This window comes from Scyliorhinus torazame, chromosome 15, assembly GCF_047496885.1.
Source record: "Scyliorhinus torazame isolate Kashiwa2021f chromosome 15, sScyTor2.1, whole genome shotgun sequence".
Taxonomy (NCBI): domain Eukaryota; kingdom Metazoa; phylum Chordata; class Chondrichthyes; order Carcharhiniformes; family Scyliorhinidae; genus Scyliorhinus; species Scyliorhinus torazame.
The window spans coordinates 101,300,243-101,318,907 of NC_092721.1; the positions used below are offsets into that span (position 1 = coordinate 101,300,243).

General features: G+C 44.0%; 1 protein-coding gene across 2 annotated transcripts in view; it reads right to left on the minus strand.

Annotated features, from left to right (window-relative positions):
* The window catches only part of tmem135 (transmembrane protein 135), a 607,397-nt gene that overhangs the window by 446,255 nt on the left and 142,477 nt on the right, over positions 1 to 18,665 (minus strand). For both annotated transcript variants that reach the window (XM_072476483.1, XM_072476482.1), the window contains exon 4: positions 6,803 to 6,836. In XM_072476483.1, coding sequence (XP_072332584.1) covers positions 6,803 to 6,836 — 34 coding nt within the window. The remainder of the gene's footprint in view (positions 1 to 6,802; positions 6,837 to 18,665) is intronic.

Genomic DNA, 18,665 nt, shown 5'->3' on the forward strand with positions numbered 1-18,665 from the left:
CGTGCCCGCCGCACCACCGCCCGAACTGAGGAGATCGAGGAGGACGATCCGGCCGCCGAGACGGATGGACCTATGATGACACTTCACCCCCGCCGGACTCCTTTTTAAACAGGGGGTGAATGTGATGAACTGTTACTGCCTTATCATCATGTAAGGTGATGTCCCCTTTAAGACCAGGCTTGGAACCCTGGGGACTCCGCCTCTGGCTCCGCCCATCTGCCTCATGGTCTGTATAGCAGTCAGCTCTCGTCCAAATCTGTAGCATAGTTATTAGCCTAATAAAGCCTTCTTTACAGTTTAATCTCTAAGCATCATTATTGAGGGTACCATCAGGGAGCCACCAAATGTGCGACCTACTCCCTCATAGCCGCCACTGGAAGTCCCAAGGAAACTTTTTTTGCCATTGTTGAAAGAAAATTTCGACAATGACTACAAGATGTAAGAAAGGAATGTCATAAAAATAAACTATTTCTTCTTGAGTCCTGAATTATAAACGATAGCCGTAATAAATTACTTCAAATGTGTCCCAGGTGGAACTTATTTCTAACGTAACCTTTCCATCATAAAGACATCACAGACTTAAATGTTACAAGTTAGATTTCTCTACAACTGATGATTGTTGTGCAATGTTCAGGACAGAAAGCAGAGGATTTTCATCAGCAGGGTTGAGCTACTTTATAATCTTCAAACTCATATGTATTTTTTATTTCCTATTTGCTCATATTCAAAGAGTAGAGCAAACAAGCTTTAGCTAGCTGCCTTCAATAGCTGGTTTTCACAGTCCTCAGCCACGCTGCTGCACACAGCATTTCACAACAACCAATTACTCAATTTCTGCAATAAAGAGCCAGTCACAAAAGTCCAAAGCTGGCAGAAACTGTTCTGCCCCAAAGCTCTGTGACCAACCAATGTCAGAGCAATGTGAATGGCAACTGAGGTGAATTGACTCCCAACCCACTACATCACGACATGGGTTATGGAAAAAGAATCAAAACCTTAATAAATGGGATGGCAGGGGCACAGAGACTGGTGGGGGTGGGGTTGGGGCCAATGGCTAAAGATAAATATGCCTTACACAAGTACGTACTGATTTTTGGAATAAATTACACAAACTCTGGCTAATAATCCTCAACATAACATAAATTTATCACACCAAAACTTACATAAAAGAGAAAGCTCATTAGCCTCAAAGGAAACACAGCTAGGCTCCAGAATTAAAATATAAAAGTACTGAGGCAGACAAATTCACATCATTGATCAAATATAAGCAAATGTCTCAACTAAATGATTCCAAATGTGTGGCAATGGGGTCAGGGGGGGAAAGCACAATTCTTAGCATTTCAATGTCTCATTATTTCAATGTCCCTTGAGTATCGAGTTTTGTATTTTAAAAGATGCCGCCTCAAAAATTTCTGCTAAAATAACAGTGAGGCTAATAGTGGTCACCAATAATTAAGTGCAAATGACACAGCAACTTCAGGTGAAGGGCAGAGGCTCAGTTAAACACATGGTTAAGAATGTGTATCCAAAAGTTGCTGGCTGAGTTAGCTTTGCAAAAATGGCATCTCACTGTCTGGTTTCCCATTGAAATGCATTGAGCTAGGTAAGCTGCAATATGTACACTCAACACATGAAGTAACTTCACCACAGCAAGTTAAGCATGTCATTTCAAGTCTTAAGTGCCCTCTCATAAAGGCGATATGTTAATTACTGCCAGTCAACCTCTTTGGCAATGAAAATTAGTTATTTCAGGTTAGTTTTCAAGGTTTTAACTATTAATGGAGGAATGTTTTTTAATTAAAAGTTTTGCTTTTTCTCTATTTTTGATGCCTCTTAATGCAGTCTTTTTCCTCCTTTATGTCACTCTCTGTACCTAATTTGACATGGAATTCAATATTCTCAATTACAATTCCTTGTTCTGACCATATGCTGTTACTTTCCCAGTGGAAAGGATGCATTGGCTAAAGGATGCATTACCAAACACATCCTTGATCAGTTGCATACATGCTCATGGAAAGGTGGTGCATTTCATCAACATATTCATAGCAAGCTGCAATTGGCAACTAGATTTAGATTGCATAGTTGCTCCACAGATTTCCTGGTAGTCACAACACTGGCACTGAAAGGGAGGCAAGAGCTCCCGTCTATGGCTTTTTAGCAGCACCTATTTTGGGCAATGAAGAGCAGGACTGTTCTCCTGGCTCCTTGAGGAAACCTTTCCCCTCACCACTGCCCCATCACCGATCCAGCCTCTTTCTTCCACCCACCATAAAATTCCCACTCCGCTCCAACCACATGACCTCTTCATCCATGCTGCAAAATGGTTGACCTCACCCCCATCCCTCACCCCAAATGTCAGGCTGTGTACCAAGAATCCTTCTGCCACAGCCTCCTCACGTGTCTCCACCTGGCAGCTGGCCACGGTGGCAATTTAGCACAGCCTCCGCAACTCCAGTTTTGCCAGATTCCTTCACCATTTCTTGCAATTTCCCCATCGCTCCAGAAATATTGGGGCCATTGGTGGTCACAGGGTTCTAATGGCACATACCTCAAGGTAATCTCTGTAATGATCATATTACGCAATATATTAAGAACAAAGCAAATATTCATCAATCCACAATTTTCCAATTGGATGTCAATGTCCTCTTATAAGGAACTCAATGCTGTTTTTAAATCACCCTTTGTAAGCTGAGAGGGCCTCACATAGATAAAATAGAGTTCCATTGCACAACGGTGTAATGAGAATCTTGGGACAGCATCCGTTGCTGTAATCGTTCAGCTTGCTTGGTTCAACCAGCAATCATTTGGCATACCCATTACTGCCTCCTGTTCACCCACAACAAACAGAGATGATTTCCTTGACAGCAATGGATTGTTCCACTTCTCTACGTCTTTCTTGGCTCTCATCCCTGTCCGCTTCACTTTCTTTACTTCATATCATCGTCTCATCCTTTCCTTCTCCATCCAGAACTGATTTTTCTACTTACTTCAACATTAAAGAGTCAAAGGACAGCAGCATGAAAGTTGTGGTGATTTATGTAACTTTCCAGTGCAGGTAGCACAGAGTTCTGGGGCTGGCAGCCACATGGAAATTGATTTTCAAGTTAAATTTGTTAAAATTAAAGTCACTCTCGTCACAGATGAAAGAAATGTGTATTGCAAAAAAAATTAGATTGGGTGGCTAAAACACATTTAACACATGCATGAGTAACTGAATTGTGGTTAGTAAATTTCCACTATCCTCTGTGTGAGGAAATTACATGACTCCTATTGAATGCATCAAAGCAAAAGAGAAAGCCTATAATGTGGCAAAGAGTAGTGGGAAGTCAGAAGATTGGGAAGGCTACAAAAACAAACAGAGGATAACAAAGAGAGAAATAAGGAAAGAGAGGATCAATTATGAAGGTAGGCTAGCCAGTAACATTAGGAATGATAGTAAAAGTTTCTTTAAATACATTAAAAACAAACGGGAGGCAAAAGTAGACATTGGGCCGCTCCAAAATGACGCTGGTAATCTAGTGATGGGAGACCAGGAAATAGCTGAGGAACTAAATAAGTATTTTGCGTCAGTCTTCACAGTCGAAGACATGAGTAATATCCCAACAATTCCAGAGAGTCAGGGGGCAGAGTTGAATATGGTAGCCATCACAAAGGAGAAAGTGCTAGAGAAACTAAGAGGTCTAAAAACTGATAAATCTCCGGGCCCAGATGGGCTACATCCTAGAGTTCTAAAGGAGATAACTGAAGAAATAGTGGAGGCGTTAGTTATGATCTTTCAAAAGTCACTGGAGTCAGGGAAAGTCCCAGAGGATTGGAAAATCGCTGTTGTAACCCCCCTGTTCAAGAAGGGAACAAGGAAAAAGATGGAAAATTATAGGCAATTAGCCTAACCTCGGTTGTTGGCAAGATTCTAGAATCATTTGTTAAGGATGAGATTTCTAAGTTCTTGGAAGTGCAGGGTCGGATTAGGACAAGTCAGCATGGATTTAGTAAGGGGAGGTCGTGCCTGACAAACCTGTTAGAGTTCTTTGAAGAGGTAACAAATAGGTTAGACCAAGGAGAACCAATGGATATTATCTATCTTGACTTCCAAAAGGCCTTTGATAAGGTGCCTCACGGGAGACTGCGGAGTAAAATAAGGGCCCATGGTATTCGAGGCAAGGTACTAACATGGATTGACGATTGGGTGTCAGGCAGCAGGCAGAGAGTTGGGATAAAAGGTTCTTTTTCGGAATGGCAACCGGTGATGAGTGGTGTCCCGCAGGGTTCAGTGTTGGGGCCACAGCTGTTCTCTTTATATATTAACGAACTAGATGACGGGACTGGGGGCATTCTGGCTAAGTTTGCCGATGATACAAAGATAGGTGGAGGGGCAGGTAGTATGGAGGAGGTGGGGAGGCTGCAGAAAGATTTAGACAGTTTAGGAGAGTGGTCCAAGAAATGGCTGATGAAATTCAACATGGGCAAGTGCGAGGTCTTGCACTTTGGAAAAAAGAATAGAGGCACGGACTATTTTCTAAACGGTGACAAAATTCATAATGCTGAAGTGCAAAGGGACTTGGGAGTCCTAGTCCAGGATTCTCTAAAGGATAACTTGCAGGTTGAGTCCGTAATTAAGAAAGCAAATGCAATGTTGTCATTTATCTCAAGAGGCTTGGAATATAAAAGCAGGGATGTACTTCTGAAGCTTTATAAAGCATTTGTTAGGCCCCATTTAGAATACTGTGCACAATTTTGGGCCCCACACCTCAGGAAGGACATACTGGCACTGGAGCAGGTCCAGCGGAGATTCACACGGATGATCCCAGGAATGGTAGGCCTAACATACGATGAACGTCTGAGGATCCTGGGATTATATTCATTGGAGTTTAGGAGGTTGAGGGGAGATCTAATAGAAACTTACAAGATAATGAATGGCTTAGATAGGGTGGACGTAGGGAAGTTGTTTCCATTAGCAGGGGAGACTAGGACCCAGGGGCACAGCCTTAGAATAAAAGGGAGTCACTTTAGAACAGAGTTAAGTTCTGCAGAGTTCTGCAGCCAGAGAGTGGTGGGTCTGTGGAATTCATTGCCACAGAGGGCGGTGGAGGCCGGGACGTTGAGTGTCTTTAAGACAGAAGTTGATAAATTCTTGATTTCTCGAGGAATTAAGGGCTATGGAGAGAGAGCAGGTAAATGGAGTTGAAATCAGCCATGATTGAATGGTGGAGTGGACTCGATGGGCCGAATGGCCTTACTTCCATTCCTATGTCTTATTCTGGATCTTCTCACCATCGGAAATAGTTCCTCGCTATCTACCCCATCAACTCCTTTCATCATCTTAATCACCTCTATTAGATCATCCGTTAATCATGGGTATGGGCCATCTTCCAATATCTCTGCACGTGAGCAGATATGAACCAATCAATGTGTTGGCAGATTGTTCAGTTGTGGAGTGGCAAAATCCATCCATACATCAACACAAATGCACTTCCTAACATTGGGGAAAATTGAGTGGAGAAGAGAGCCCTGATAGGTTTTTCTTTTCTCAGCTAGGAAAACCAAGAGTAGGAACACCAAGACCGAAACAAAACATGAAATACTGGACAATCTCAGCAAGTCTGACAGCATCTGTGGAGAGAGAAGGGAGCTAACATTTCAAATCTGGACTCTTTGTCAAAGCTATTGACAAACTCGAAACTCCCTTCTCTCTTTCCACAGATGCTGTCAGGGCTGCTGAGATTGTCCAGTATTTTCTATTTATTAATAATAATCTTTTTTGTCACAAGTAGACTTACATTTACACTGCAATAAAGTTACTGTGAAAAGCCCATAGTCGCCACATTCCGGCACCTGTTTGAGTTTACAGAGGGATTTTTGTATCAGATTCCAGCATCTGCAGTAATTTGCTTTTAATACCAAGATCGAATGTGCTCACGCCACTGCTCTGGCTGAAGTTAGTTAACTCAGATCGAGAATCGAGGTTCAAAATAAGCATGTTCTTAATCTGTAAAGCAGCGTGAGCAAGAGATATTGATTTTCTGCAGTTGCAAAGTTAACTGGTTATTCTGGCTAGTTTAGAACAGGGTTAAATCGCTGGCTTTTAAAGCAGACCAAGGCAGGCCAGCAGCACGGTTCAATTCCCATACCAGCCTCCCCGAACAGGCGCCGGAATGTGGCGACTAGGGGCTTTTCACAGTAACTTCATTTGAAGCCTACTTGTGACAATAAGCGATTTTCATTTTTTCATTTCATTTATTCACAAAATATGACTTGATCTGTCCAGGTCAACTGTGATTAAGAATCTTGCCATACTACTCAAGATGTTTACGATATGCCCCAAAGTAAAGCAGGGTATACTACTCAAACAACCATTCTTGGGTAGGAAGGAAATAAGAAGAATGCCATTTTCCTCTCAATAACTGAATGTTATCAGTGGTGCTAAATATTAATAGCGAAATTATACGGAAATTAATTTTCAAATTAAAATGGAAAATAACTTGAAATGTATATCTATATACGCTAATTATTTTTCAATGTTCATTCTAATGTTATCAAATCAGCTGCAAACAAAAGTAATACTTTCTTCTATTCAATGGTGTTTAACCGTTAATGCGGGAAAGGCAGGGCAAAGATTATGTTTTGTACAAACAGTGCCACCGTGTTCCACAGCGCATAGCCAAATATCCATAATAAGCTAGGAAACAAGTGGAGCAAAATGACATTTTGCAATCTTATGAAAATAAGATCAACCAATCAAGGAGCTTGCAGCAAAAAGCATTAACAAAACACAACAATCTCCAGAGTATAAGAAATTACTTACCAAGTTAGCCATATAAATTGTCAATAGGCCTCGCCTGTAAACCAAAAAAAAACTTCATGAGGCACTTAAACACTAGACATTCAGTAAATATTCCTGTACAACTATGCTGCAGTGGATGAGTGCACTTGAAAAAAAATTTAGGGCTGTATACACATACATACACACATATAAATATATATATATATACCATGCAAAAAAGCCATTTGATTTTTGGATGGCAGTGCAACATGAAATGGGTACAGGCTGCACCACGAACATTGGCAAGTTTTTAATCTGAGTCACATTACTGTGGAGAGGTGCTTAACAGTGTCAGGACTTTCCAATTAGAAAGAAAACAAATCAGGATGATTAGTCACCCAGGTTGCTTTTGTGTACCTTCGAATGAAGAATTACACAGCAGCATTTGCACAGCAAATGGACTCACTGGATCGGGAAAATATTTCAAATTTGGAGGGAAAAATTAATATACAAAAATGACATTTGAAAAAGAACTTTCATCTGTGCCCATAACCTTGCCTGGGTAAGACTGTCAAAAGTGTTCCATTTTCAGTAATTGCAATATGTGTGATAGCAATAGGATTAAACTGTCCATCATTTCCTTCAGGAGAACATCCAAGCCTCCATTCATCATCTCAGCTCTCACAAAGATTAGCAGAGCTCTGTCTGTCAAGTTAAGTGCAGACACAGACAGCACTGCTTGATAATACAAATCCAGTGGTATAACTCAGAAAGATGAACTAGAAGCACAAAAGGTAGCTACAATAAGCCAACAGCATAACTCTCGGTATATCTGACAATTAAACAAAACTAAAATCACATGGTCGCTCATTACCTTGCCGTTCAGTCAGACAACATTGCAACAAGATTTCACTTCTCTACTGTCAGTTTTAATTTCCTGTGAGGGTTAAAACTGACTATGCATTTCATATGAGGGCTGTTAAATTGATCAGAGGTAGGTAGTTGACAGCCATTCAGGTTTTGCATGGTCAGTGACTGCTCGTCAATCAGCAGTTTTATTTAAGTCGTATTCTTCTTAGATACCTTCCAGAAGCTTAAGTTGTCTGGCCAGAATGCTTTGGCCAGAATGCTCTGGTGCTTTTGCACATGCACATTTGCATGGAATTCAGAATGCGTGTTAAGGTGGGATGCACTGATTATGACAGATACTTCACAACACTTCTGGGCAGTGACTAAGATAACTGTTCAGTTTTGAACTGAACAGTGCTGTTTTCAGATGGTTGCCTAGAGATTGCAAACACTAAAAAAAAAGAAAAGGTCTGGATTTGTAAGACATGCCTGCGAGATGAATGAGTGAACCAGCTTCTCACTTACAGTCACAAAAGAATGTGGTGACTATATTGTGCATGTGTAAGATGACCCTGCCCAATCCTGGACAAAATCTAATTGTGGTGCTACTGCATGAAATGTAATCGCCACTTCTCGTTGCTAAAGTTGTGGGAAGAAAATTCATCAACTATTCACTATTTTTGTTAACAGCTTAGATAATAGGATCGAGAACCATATACCAAAGTTTACCAATGACACAATAATAGAATGCATTATATGCAGTGTAGATAGAAACATACAATTACAAAGAGATATGAATCAATTAAATGAATAGTTATGGAAGGAGTGCACCACAATGATATCTGAATTGCTATGGTTCAAGTACAAGGAGAAATTACACAAACAAAGGTTGTATTCCCTGTAATCTAAAAGGTTAAGTGAAGTTTTCAAGATATTTGATTGTTATGTGCATCGTCAGACTCTTCTCTCTCAAGTGTTGGAAGACATTGCAGGCTGAATAACAATCCCGTTGAACCAAGTCATGAATGCCCCTCAAGATATTCCGGTAAACAGATAGCATAACCAGAGATAAACGATATCCCCTGTTCTTAAAAAACAATTTGAATATAAAGCAATCAACTTCATTCCAAATTCAATTGAAGAAGATGAGGTCTGACGAAAAGCATATTTGTAAGAACTCCAAGGTCACAAGAGCATTCCTCTTAGGAAACATGTTAAGAGTCATATTCTGCATTTCAATGACCTTTCACCTATGCAGAATAAACTCAGCTGTTGACACATCAAGATGTACTGCGTGTACTGCACAAATCCACTATGACCCTATTTAGCATGTGTCCAGTAAATTCTCTAAGCTGCTGGTGGAAGGCACTGTGAAACCGTTGTAACCAAGCTTCTGTTACAAAATACTTGAACCAAACACAACATATTGTTCACCTGGTAAACGGACGGTTTCACTCTAGAATATACACTTAAATACAGTAGACCACATTTAGTCAAGCAGCTTAAGTTCAAGCGATTTTAATTTAAATATTGAATAAGCTCTAAATTAGGCTCCAGTTCACACCATTTCACCAGAGATTAATGCTGCAATACTCTCCAACCACATTTCAGTGACAGCGTCAGTTAAAGGCACTTGTCCCAATTTCGGTTTAAATATGTTATTCAATTTGTAAACTTCTTTGTAACTAAGCACTTCATCATTTTGCTGCCACAGATTGTCTTTTCAATTCCATTTGCGCAAATCCTGTTGTTTTTTGCTACGCAAGGGTGGAAGAGATATTCTTTTCGGAGGAAAAGTACATACTGCATTTGAATCAATTGTCAATTCTTTACCAAAGTGACTACCTGCTGTACAGCAAACAGCAGATTAATATGTGGTCGTTACTCATAAGAGTAGCAATATCTGCAGACTAGTTTAACCAAAGAAAGGAGACCAAAATACTTTTCACTGTACCTCGGTGCACGTGACAATGAACAAATTCAATCCAATCCAATAAACTTTAACAATATGCAAGGCTGACAATACAGCTTTAACTCAGTGTATAGTGGTAATAGGTAATTCCATAGACTGAATAAAAATAAAATTCCTGAACAAAATAAATCGGTGAACAAAATCAGCCTGTGCAATAGTTAAAAGTTTTGTAGCTCTGTATTGTGCTTTGAGTGAACAGCTTATTTGGAGCAAGGTCAGTTTTTTGGAAACAGTTTTCTGAAGTTTTTCAGATTGTATGTAAATGTAACTTTAAAATATCACACACTTCCTCGAAACAAATATCCATATACATATTTGCCAGTGCACTGTAACAGTCTGGGTTAAAAATTTCAATTGTTAAAGTAGTCACTTGCAGTTAAACTTATAAACATAGACAGAACAGCTGCATTAGATTACATTTGTTTTATAGGCATATGCAAGCCAAACAAAAAAACTTAATGGATCAATTAACAAAACTTAATGACAACATGTAATACAGAAACTAAGGGCATTAACTTTTACCAAAAGCACATTTTAAACTAATCACATATGGTTATGAATCCAAGGCTGCTGTGACACCAAAAACGTATGGCCTGAAACCATTACTTTGTATATAGTGTGGTGCACAGCCAGAAAGTAGCTCGAAGTTGCTTGGTCAGCTGCAACCTGTATCGAAACCGACTTGTCAAAGAATGGTTAAAAGTCAATCCATTTTAAGCAATTTCACATTTCCAGTAGGAATGGAAGGAAAATGATATCAGGAAGCATACGGTTTGCTGACCCCAGCATTACAATCACAGTTCCTGCCAATCACAACTAGGAGCCAGAAGGAAACAGTAGAGGTCATTTCTAAGTAATGGCAGTGCATTTGGAAACAATGGTTGAACCTGCAAGAGAATAAATTTAACTCTAGTTTTTCCTGAATCTGCGAAGAACACAGCTTTTACCACTAAAAACATCTTGATTTGCAGTTCATTAGGGAAATCTGAAATTTGAGTTGAAGCAAGATACCAACAGCAACAGACCCAAAAATAACATTCACCTTGTTGCTCCTTGAGTGACACAAAGGGAAACAGTCCCTTGGAGATGATTATGCCAAAATAAAACAAAGAGAATGGGAACTCTAAGATGTTATAATCCCACAAAGTGAATTTACCACAACTGGAGAATATTCTGCAAACAATTCCTATTTCCCAGCATATCCACCCATTTAGACTCCTTGTCAAAATAAACAGTTCTGTTTGGCTCTGAAGGAATAACTTTAACTAAATTTATGCACCAACTGGAAAACTACTGAAAAGGCTGCCAGAAATATGTCTCACATAGGCTTTACAGTACACTGTGGCTAAAAGAAGGTATTTTCCTTGTTCCTTCCCATCATCATAAACTGCTAAATAAATCTAAAGATAGAAGGTAAATCTAAAGATAGTTGGTAAACTGTAATTTTAAGAAATTCAGACATGGTGTGAAATTGATTGATTCACTATCGCCTGCAATAAAAGTTTAGTTTACCCCATTGGCACTTTAATTAGTCCTTTCGGGCGGCACGGTGGTGCAGTGGTTAGCACTAGGGCGCTGACGATCCAGGTTCAATCCCAGCCCGTGTGGAGTTTGCACATTCTCACCGTGTCTGCGTGGGTCTCTCTCCACAACCCAAAGATGTGGGGGTTAGGTGGATTGGCCATGCTAAATTGCCCCTTAATTCGAAAAAAATAATTGGGTACTCTAAATTTAATTTTAAAAAAGAAAGAGTCCTTTTTTGAATAAATTTAGAGTATCCACTTTTTTTTTCCCCCAATTCAGGAGCAATTTAGCGTGACCAATCCACCTAACCTGCACATCCAATCCACCTAACCTACACATCTTTGGGTTGTGAGGGGAGACCCACGCAGACACGGGGAGAATGTGCAAACTCCACACAGACAGTGACTCAGGGCCAGGATCGAACCCGGGTCCTCAGCGCTATGAGGCAGCAGTGCTAACCGCTGTGTCGCCCGGGGACTTTAAAGAGTCCTACTTGAACATTGGTCGTCATAAAAGATCATTCATCCGAATTATCAAAAATATGTTCTGTTCTATTGGAGTCGTCTTCTGGAGGGGCTCGCAAGATATGAAAAATAATTTAGAAAGACTCTTGCTATACCCTTGGTGGTGACTGTTCAAACTCCACCAGTTCTCTTTGCCAACATGAGGCAAATTTAGAATAAAAGCAACTTGTGCTTCACCAGCTCCTTAATGGAAGTTTGCACAATCAAAAAGCCATGACAAGTACAGATTAGAAAAGTATTGCTAGTTGAAAGCCAAAAAGTGGGGAAATAAGAAAACCATTAACCCTGGTACAGCCAATTAATGGCAGTAGGCAGGCTCCCAAAGTTAGAAGGCCAATCAGAGGTTTTCCATCTTGAAACCAATAGCAGGATGCCATAGCAAGTGAGTGAGGGAAGAGGGCAGATCAAAATGAAACTTGTTGCCAGGCCATCAATGTGGGGTGGACTCCACGCAACAGGCAGGGAAGGCCTCTCCTGTCTGCCTGGAATGCTGGTTCCCAATCTGCCACCAAGAGACCGTCTCCAGAAACCTGGAGGCCAACTCAGACAGTTGGCTAAGCCTGTAGTCCCCCAGATAATCCCCACTTCCGAGAAATGGTGTCAGGGTACTGGTAGGCAGGCAGCATAAAATTCCGTGCACGTCCACCACCATTCCCAGCCCTCGCAAAGGCTGTAAATCTAACTCCATGGGTGATTGAGAAACAAAATGTCGTTCAGATATTGAACGGTAATTCAGATTCAAAGTTGTGAAAAACAAAATGTTAACTTTTGAGTGCCCAATTCATTTTTCCAATTAAGTGGCAATCTAGCATGGCCTACCCTCCACATCCTTGGAGTGTGAGGGCGAAACCCACGCAAACACAGGGAGAATGTGTGAACTCCACATGGACAGTGAACCAGGGCCGGGATCGAACCTGGGACCTCGGCGCCGTGAGGCAACAGTGCTAACCACTACACCACCGTGCCACCCACAAAATGCTAACTTACAGAATTTTGCAAAGGCCCCACAGGAAAGTAAATGAAGTAATGGAAGAAAGAAAGGTGTGCCTGGGCAGTGGATTTCAGTTATTGAGTATATGCTGTGATTATAATTAGATTATTGGCTCTCAATTCCTCCCAACGAAAAGCAAGGACCCGATCTGCAAGCCTCGTTGTGCCAGGCGCAGAAAGATGCGGGCCGGTTAGATTGTGGGTGAAGTCGAAAACAGGAACCACGGCGGGTGCCAATTGGTTTCCGATCTAACTGGCCCGTTCCCATTGGCGAGATCAGGATCCCGCCATGGGTTGCGAGAAACCAATCCCCATGCCATTAACAGGAAGGGCCCCGTATCGAACGGTCACTCGTGATCTAACCCACTCCCCAGCAAGCAGTCACGCGGGGGTCCTGTGGCCTTTGATGCCCTTGGCGGGGGTTCTCTGGACGGCCTGGGGCCCGAGGTCCCTTGTTGACTTGGTGGTGGCACATGCCTGGCCATGCCATCCTGTTCTGCATGCTAACCCCGAGATGTGCCATAGTCGGGGAGGGGGGGGCGAGGGGGGTGGACTCAAGAGAGACTCCGTTGTCGTCTCCCTGTAGGGGGTCTCCGGGTCAGCCTCCGGCGCTCCCTCCTCCCGAACAGTGCCCATAGGGCCCTGGGGTTCACCTCGGGGTGGAGTAGCATTTGGATTGTGCTCGGATGCCCCTGCGCCATCTGGCTCTGCCAGCCCTGGTGGCTCCCCAATGTCTGCACCATGGTGTCGATGCCCTCCGCGATGCCCCTCCATGAGCGGGCCATGCTGTGCTCTGCAGTGCCTCGCCAGTGTCCACCTGCGTCTGGAATACTGTCCTCAGCGACCAGGACATGCTCTGGTGGTACTTAAAAATATTTTTATTTTAATTCAGAGCACAGTTTAACTCTTCAAACTGCAATTAAAATATAAGAGTTAGACTTCTTACTACAAATAGGGAGGGAAGGACGAGCTCTGTATCCCCCGGACGCTCCGGTTTCCTCCCACAAGTCCCGAAAGACGTGCTGTTAGGTGAATTGGACATTCTGAATTCTCCCTCTGTGCACCCGAACAGGCGCCGGAATGTGGCAACCAAGGGCTTTTCACAGTAACTTCATTGCAGTGTTAATGTAAGCCTACTTGTGATAATAAAGATTATTATTATTATTTGAAGTTAAATCTTAATGTAATTTAACTTGAGGACAGTGTAATGAACAAATAGCATGTTATGTAATTTTATGTGTTTTAGTACATTACTCTACAATTTACAACCCTAGGTCTAGCCAGTGATTCCATGTGCTTTAGCAAATAAAACGGTACAGTAAGCACTGTTTCCCTAATTATAAATTACACAGTGAATAGTTTTAACAGACACAGCTGGAGCTCGGCAGATATGGTGAGAATTCTACGGCAATCGTGTCAAATTCCCGCAAAACTGAAATAATGCATTTTCCTTCTGGAATCAAGAATCCAACATCGGGAGAACATTCAGGTTGCGATCCCGCATTGTGTTAAAAATACCACTGTTTTTTCAGTGTCAGGCGGATTAATGGCCAGAGGGTACTCTCGCCGTCGATTCAAGGGTTGCGGATGGGCTCCCAAGGCAAACATCGGCAGCTCCACCATCCAAGATGGGAGCTGATGTACATAGGAACATGGAAAAGAGAGTGAGAGAGAGAGACAGAGAGAATCCATCTCGAGGCGCCCTCTACACAAAAGGATAAAAATAGAAAGATGATCCACAGTTGCCAGTCATCCACGGGGAGGCCTGCAGCTGTGACTATCGCAGAATGGTGATTGCAGGGAGAGTGGTTTCAAAGGTCCATTGGGCCACCTCCACACCACCCCCTCCTCCCCCTCCAATGGTCTGCCACAACATTTCAGTTTCCGCAGCGAACTCATGTGAGAACTGTAAAATTCCAGTCAGTGTGGGAGACTGACCTGGATAGCCCCCTTAATTACCTTTATTGCCTACCCACACAGGAAAACATTCTACTCACAACCCAGCCTTTGAAAATGATTAAGGGGTGTGTTATGAACCCCATGGAGACCTATGACCTGAAATAACCAAATTTACCTAATAACCCCAACAGAAGAAATGAAGGACAAGATTTCACTTTGATAACTTTAGCTCTATAAAGTCAAAATCAACATAAATTAAACAGCAAATTATATTCAGCATGTTCCAGACAGAATTTGTGTGGTCCCTTCCAGTCAGGATGTTTGAATGTAAGAGGCAGTAGCCGAAGGAGGAGACTCCATGGAAAGCACGGTAGGCTGGATAAGAACAAGCTTTATCTACACTCTACATAATAACCACAAGTACTACAACTCCTCACCCCAAAGAGACAGCCTCCCCGACCTGCACCCGGGCCGGGTTGATATACTGCGAAGCTCCTCTCAGTCAGGGGGGAGGCTCTGCCCCTCAATTAACGCTGGAGTTAATATTTCATAGCGTAGGAGGGGAATTGGATACAACATAGTGCTTGGCCCCTGAGGGATCATAACATTTCCCCCACCCCCCTCCATTGCCTAAGGCGGAGCTAAAGGTTCCCTCGTCTGCTTGGGAGCGAACGATGGTCCGGCGGTGCTAAGGCCGGCTCAGGAGGTGTGCAGCGTACCAACGGCCACTGTTTCCATGTGGAGCGTCAAGGTGAGAATGGCACTGCTGGTATAGGTACTGACACCAAAGGTGCCTGGATGCTGTTGTCGGGTGGGCCAGTGTCCATGTCAGAGTCTTTGTTGTCGTTGTTGGATGGTCCTGAGGGTGCATCGGGCACTTCGGCCTCCCAGTGCCCGACAGTCAGTGGCGACAGCAACCGGTGCACTGATCTTGGCGGTGCCTCAGGGCGTCCCCTAGGTGGTGAGGGGGACCGGACACGGACCCGGGTCGGGCACCCTCAACCTGTTCCTGCGTGCAACGCCAAATGTGGTCCAGGTGGCGGCTGGTTTCACGCCCTTACATCTGGACCGAGTAGGAAATCAGACCCGTCGCCCGGAGAACCACGCTAGGGATCCATGCAGCTCTGGCGCAGAAATTCCGAACATAGACCATGTCACCAGGCTCGAATGTGCGCAGCTACGTACGCCAATGCGAGTCTGCCTTGGAGCGATCCTGCAGTTGGCGGATCCGTGCACCAACGAGGCTGAGCTATTGTCCCATTACTAACTCCGCCGATGCAACCCCAGTGGTAGCATGCGGGATTGTCCGATAGCTATAAATAAAACAAGCTAGCCGCAGCACGGTGGCACAGTAGTTAGCACTGCTGCATCACAGCTCCAGCGACCCAGGTTCAATTCCAACCTCGGGTGACTGTGTGGAGTTTTTTTTTTTTTTTTTTTAAACAATACAGCGCAGTACAGGCCCTTCGGCCCACGATGTTGCACCGAAACAAAAGCCATCTAACCTACACTATACCATTATCATCCATATGTTTATCCAATAAACTTTTAAATGCCCTCAATGTTGGCGGGTTCACTACTGTAGCAGGTAGGGCATTCCACGGCCTCACTACTCTTTGCGTAAAGAACCTACCACTGACCTCTGTCCTATATCTAATACCCCTCAGTTTAAGGCTATGTCCCCTCGTGCTAGCCATTTCCATCCGCGGGAGAACGCTCTCACTGTCCACCCTATCTATCCCTCTGATCATTTTGTATGCCTCTATTAAGTCTCCTCTTAACCTTCTTCTCTCGAACGAAAACAACCTCAAGTCCATCAGCCTTTCCTCATAAGATTTTCCCTCCATACCAGGCAACATCCTGATAAATCTCCTCTGCACCCGTTCCAAAGCCTCCACGTCCTTCCTATAATGCGGTGAGCAGAACTGTACGCAATACTCCAAATGCGGCCGTACCAGAGTTCTGTACAGCTGCAACATGACCTCCTGACTCCGGAACTCAATCCCTCTACCAATAAAGGCCAACACTCCATAGGCCTTCTTCACCACCCTATCAACCTGGGTGGCAACTTTCAGGGATCTATGTACATGAACACCTAGATCCCTCTGCTCATCCACACTTTCAAGAACTTTTCCATTAGCCAAATATTCCACATTCCTGTTTTTCCTTCCAAAGTGAATCACCTCACACTTCTCTACATTAAACTCCATTTGCCACCTCTCAGCCCAGCACTGCAGCTTATCTATATCCCTCTGTAACCTGCTACTTCCTTCCACACTATCGACAACACCACCGACTTTAGTATCGTCTGCAAATTTACTCACCCACCCTTCTGCGCCTTCCTCTAGGTCATTGATAAAAATGACAAACAGCAACGGCCCCAGAACAGATCCTTGTGGTACTCCACTTGTGACAGAACTCCATTCTGAACATTTCCCATCAACCACCACCCTCTGTCTTCTTTCAGCTAGCCAATTTCTGATCCACATCTCTAAATCACCCTCAATCCCCAGCCTCCGTATTTTCTGCAATAGCCTACCGTGGGGAACCTTATCAAACGCTTTGCTGAAATCCATATACACCACATCAACTGCTCTACCCTCGTCTACCTGTTCAGTCACCTTCTCAAAGAACTCGATAAGGTTTGTGAGGCATGACCTACCCTTCACAAAGCCATGCTGACTATCCCTGATCATATTTGCGCTTGTTTGCGCTTTCTCCCCGTGTCTGCCTGGGTTTTCTCTCCACAGTCCAAAGATGTGCAGGTTAGGTGGACTGGCCATGCTAAATTGCCCTTTAGTGGGGCTACTGGGTTATGGGGATACCGTGAGGCATGGGCTTAAGTAGGGAGCTCTTTCTAAGGGCTGGTGGACAGGGCGGATGATGCCCAAACGCTCCAACCGGTCCAGCTCGTAGTCAAGTGAATGTTCTGCACAGTAAATTCTATGTTTCAATAATTCTAGAAGGCCCGACAGTCATCGTCATCGTTTTCATCACCCGCTTGAAAGTCTGGACCGCCCACCCGAACAACCTGTTGGTTCTCACATCCTGGAGTCCATTTGCGGCCATGAGCAATTTGAAATCTTGACTGGTGAACCCTGCCCCGTTATCGGACATCGGGACTTTGGGCATCCCATGCATACTAAATACTTGTCGCAATCTGGCCATGGGGGTTCATGGAGGTATCCGGTGTACACGAGCCATTTGGACTGGGCATCCATCAGGACAAGGAATGTCGCCCGGGCCGGCGAAGTCCATGTGGATGCAGGACTAAGGCTTTCCCAGCCATTCCCAAGGGTACATCGGAGCCACCGTTGGGGCTTTTTGGTGTTCTTGGCAAGGGCTGCAGTGCTGGGTCACTCTCTCGATCTCAGAGTCCACCCTGGGCCACCAAACATAGCTGCGAACCAGCATTTTCATTTTGGCCACCCCAGGTGCCCATTATGGAGGTCCTTTAGCAAAGACATATGACCCTGCTCCACAGAAGGATGTCATGTTCTACGCTCAGCTCCGGGAGCTTCGTGGTGTAGGCCCACAGATCATCTGGCAGTGCTCTATGCTGGGCTCCATATTGAACCATATGGCGGACCTGCAACAATTGCAGGTCTGTCAGGGTCTAGTCCATTATACTAGCTGCCTTGACCAGCAAGGTGCCCATGAAGTGGAGGGCTGCAATTACCTCCGTGGCCAAAGCAGGCGCCAGCGGTCCCGTAGTGGGGGCCAATGGCTCAATGCATCGGCGTGCGCCATCCTCGTGCTCGGGTGGTGTTCCAGGATATACTCCTAGGCCGCTAGGAGCAAAGCCCACTCTTGGACCCGGGCAGATGCGATCAGAGGGATTACCCGATCCTCTTTAACTAACCCCAGTAAGGGCTTGTGGTCCGTATAACGACACACCCGTAAACGTACTGGTGGAATTTCCGTACTGCAAACACGACGGCCAAGCCTCCCTTCTCGACTTGCACATAATTCCATACAGCATCAGCGAGTGTGCAAGATGCGATGGCCATCTGCCGTTCAAAGTCGTTGGGCATCCGGTGTGCTAGAAGCACTCTGACGCCATAAGGCGAGGCATCGCACGTGAGGAGCACCGGCTTCAACGGGCCAAAGTGCGTCAGCTGTTCCTTGGACGACAGTTCATCACTTA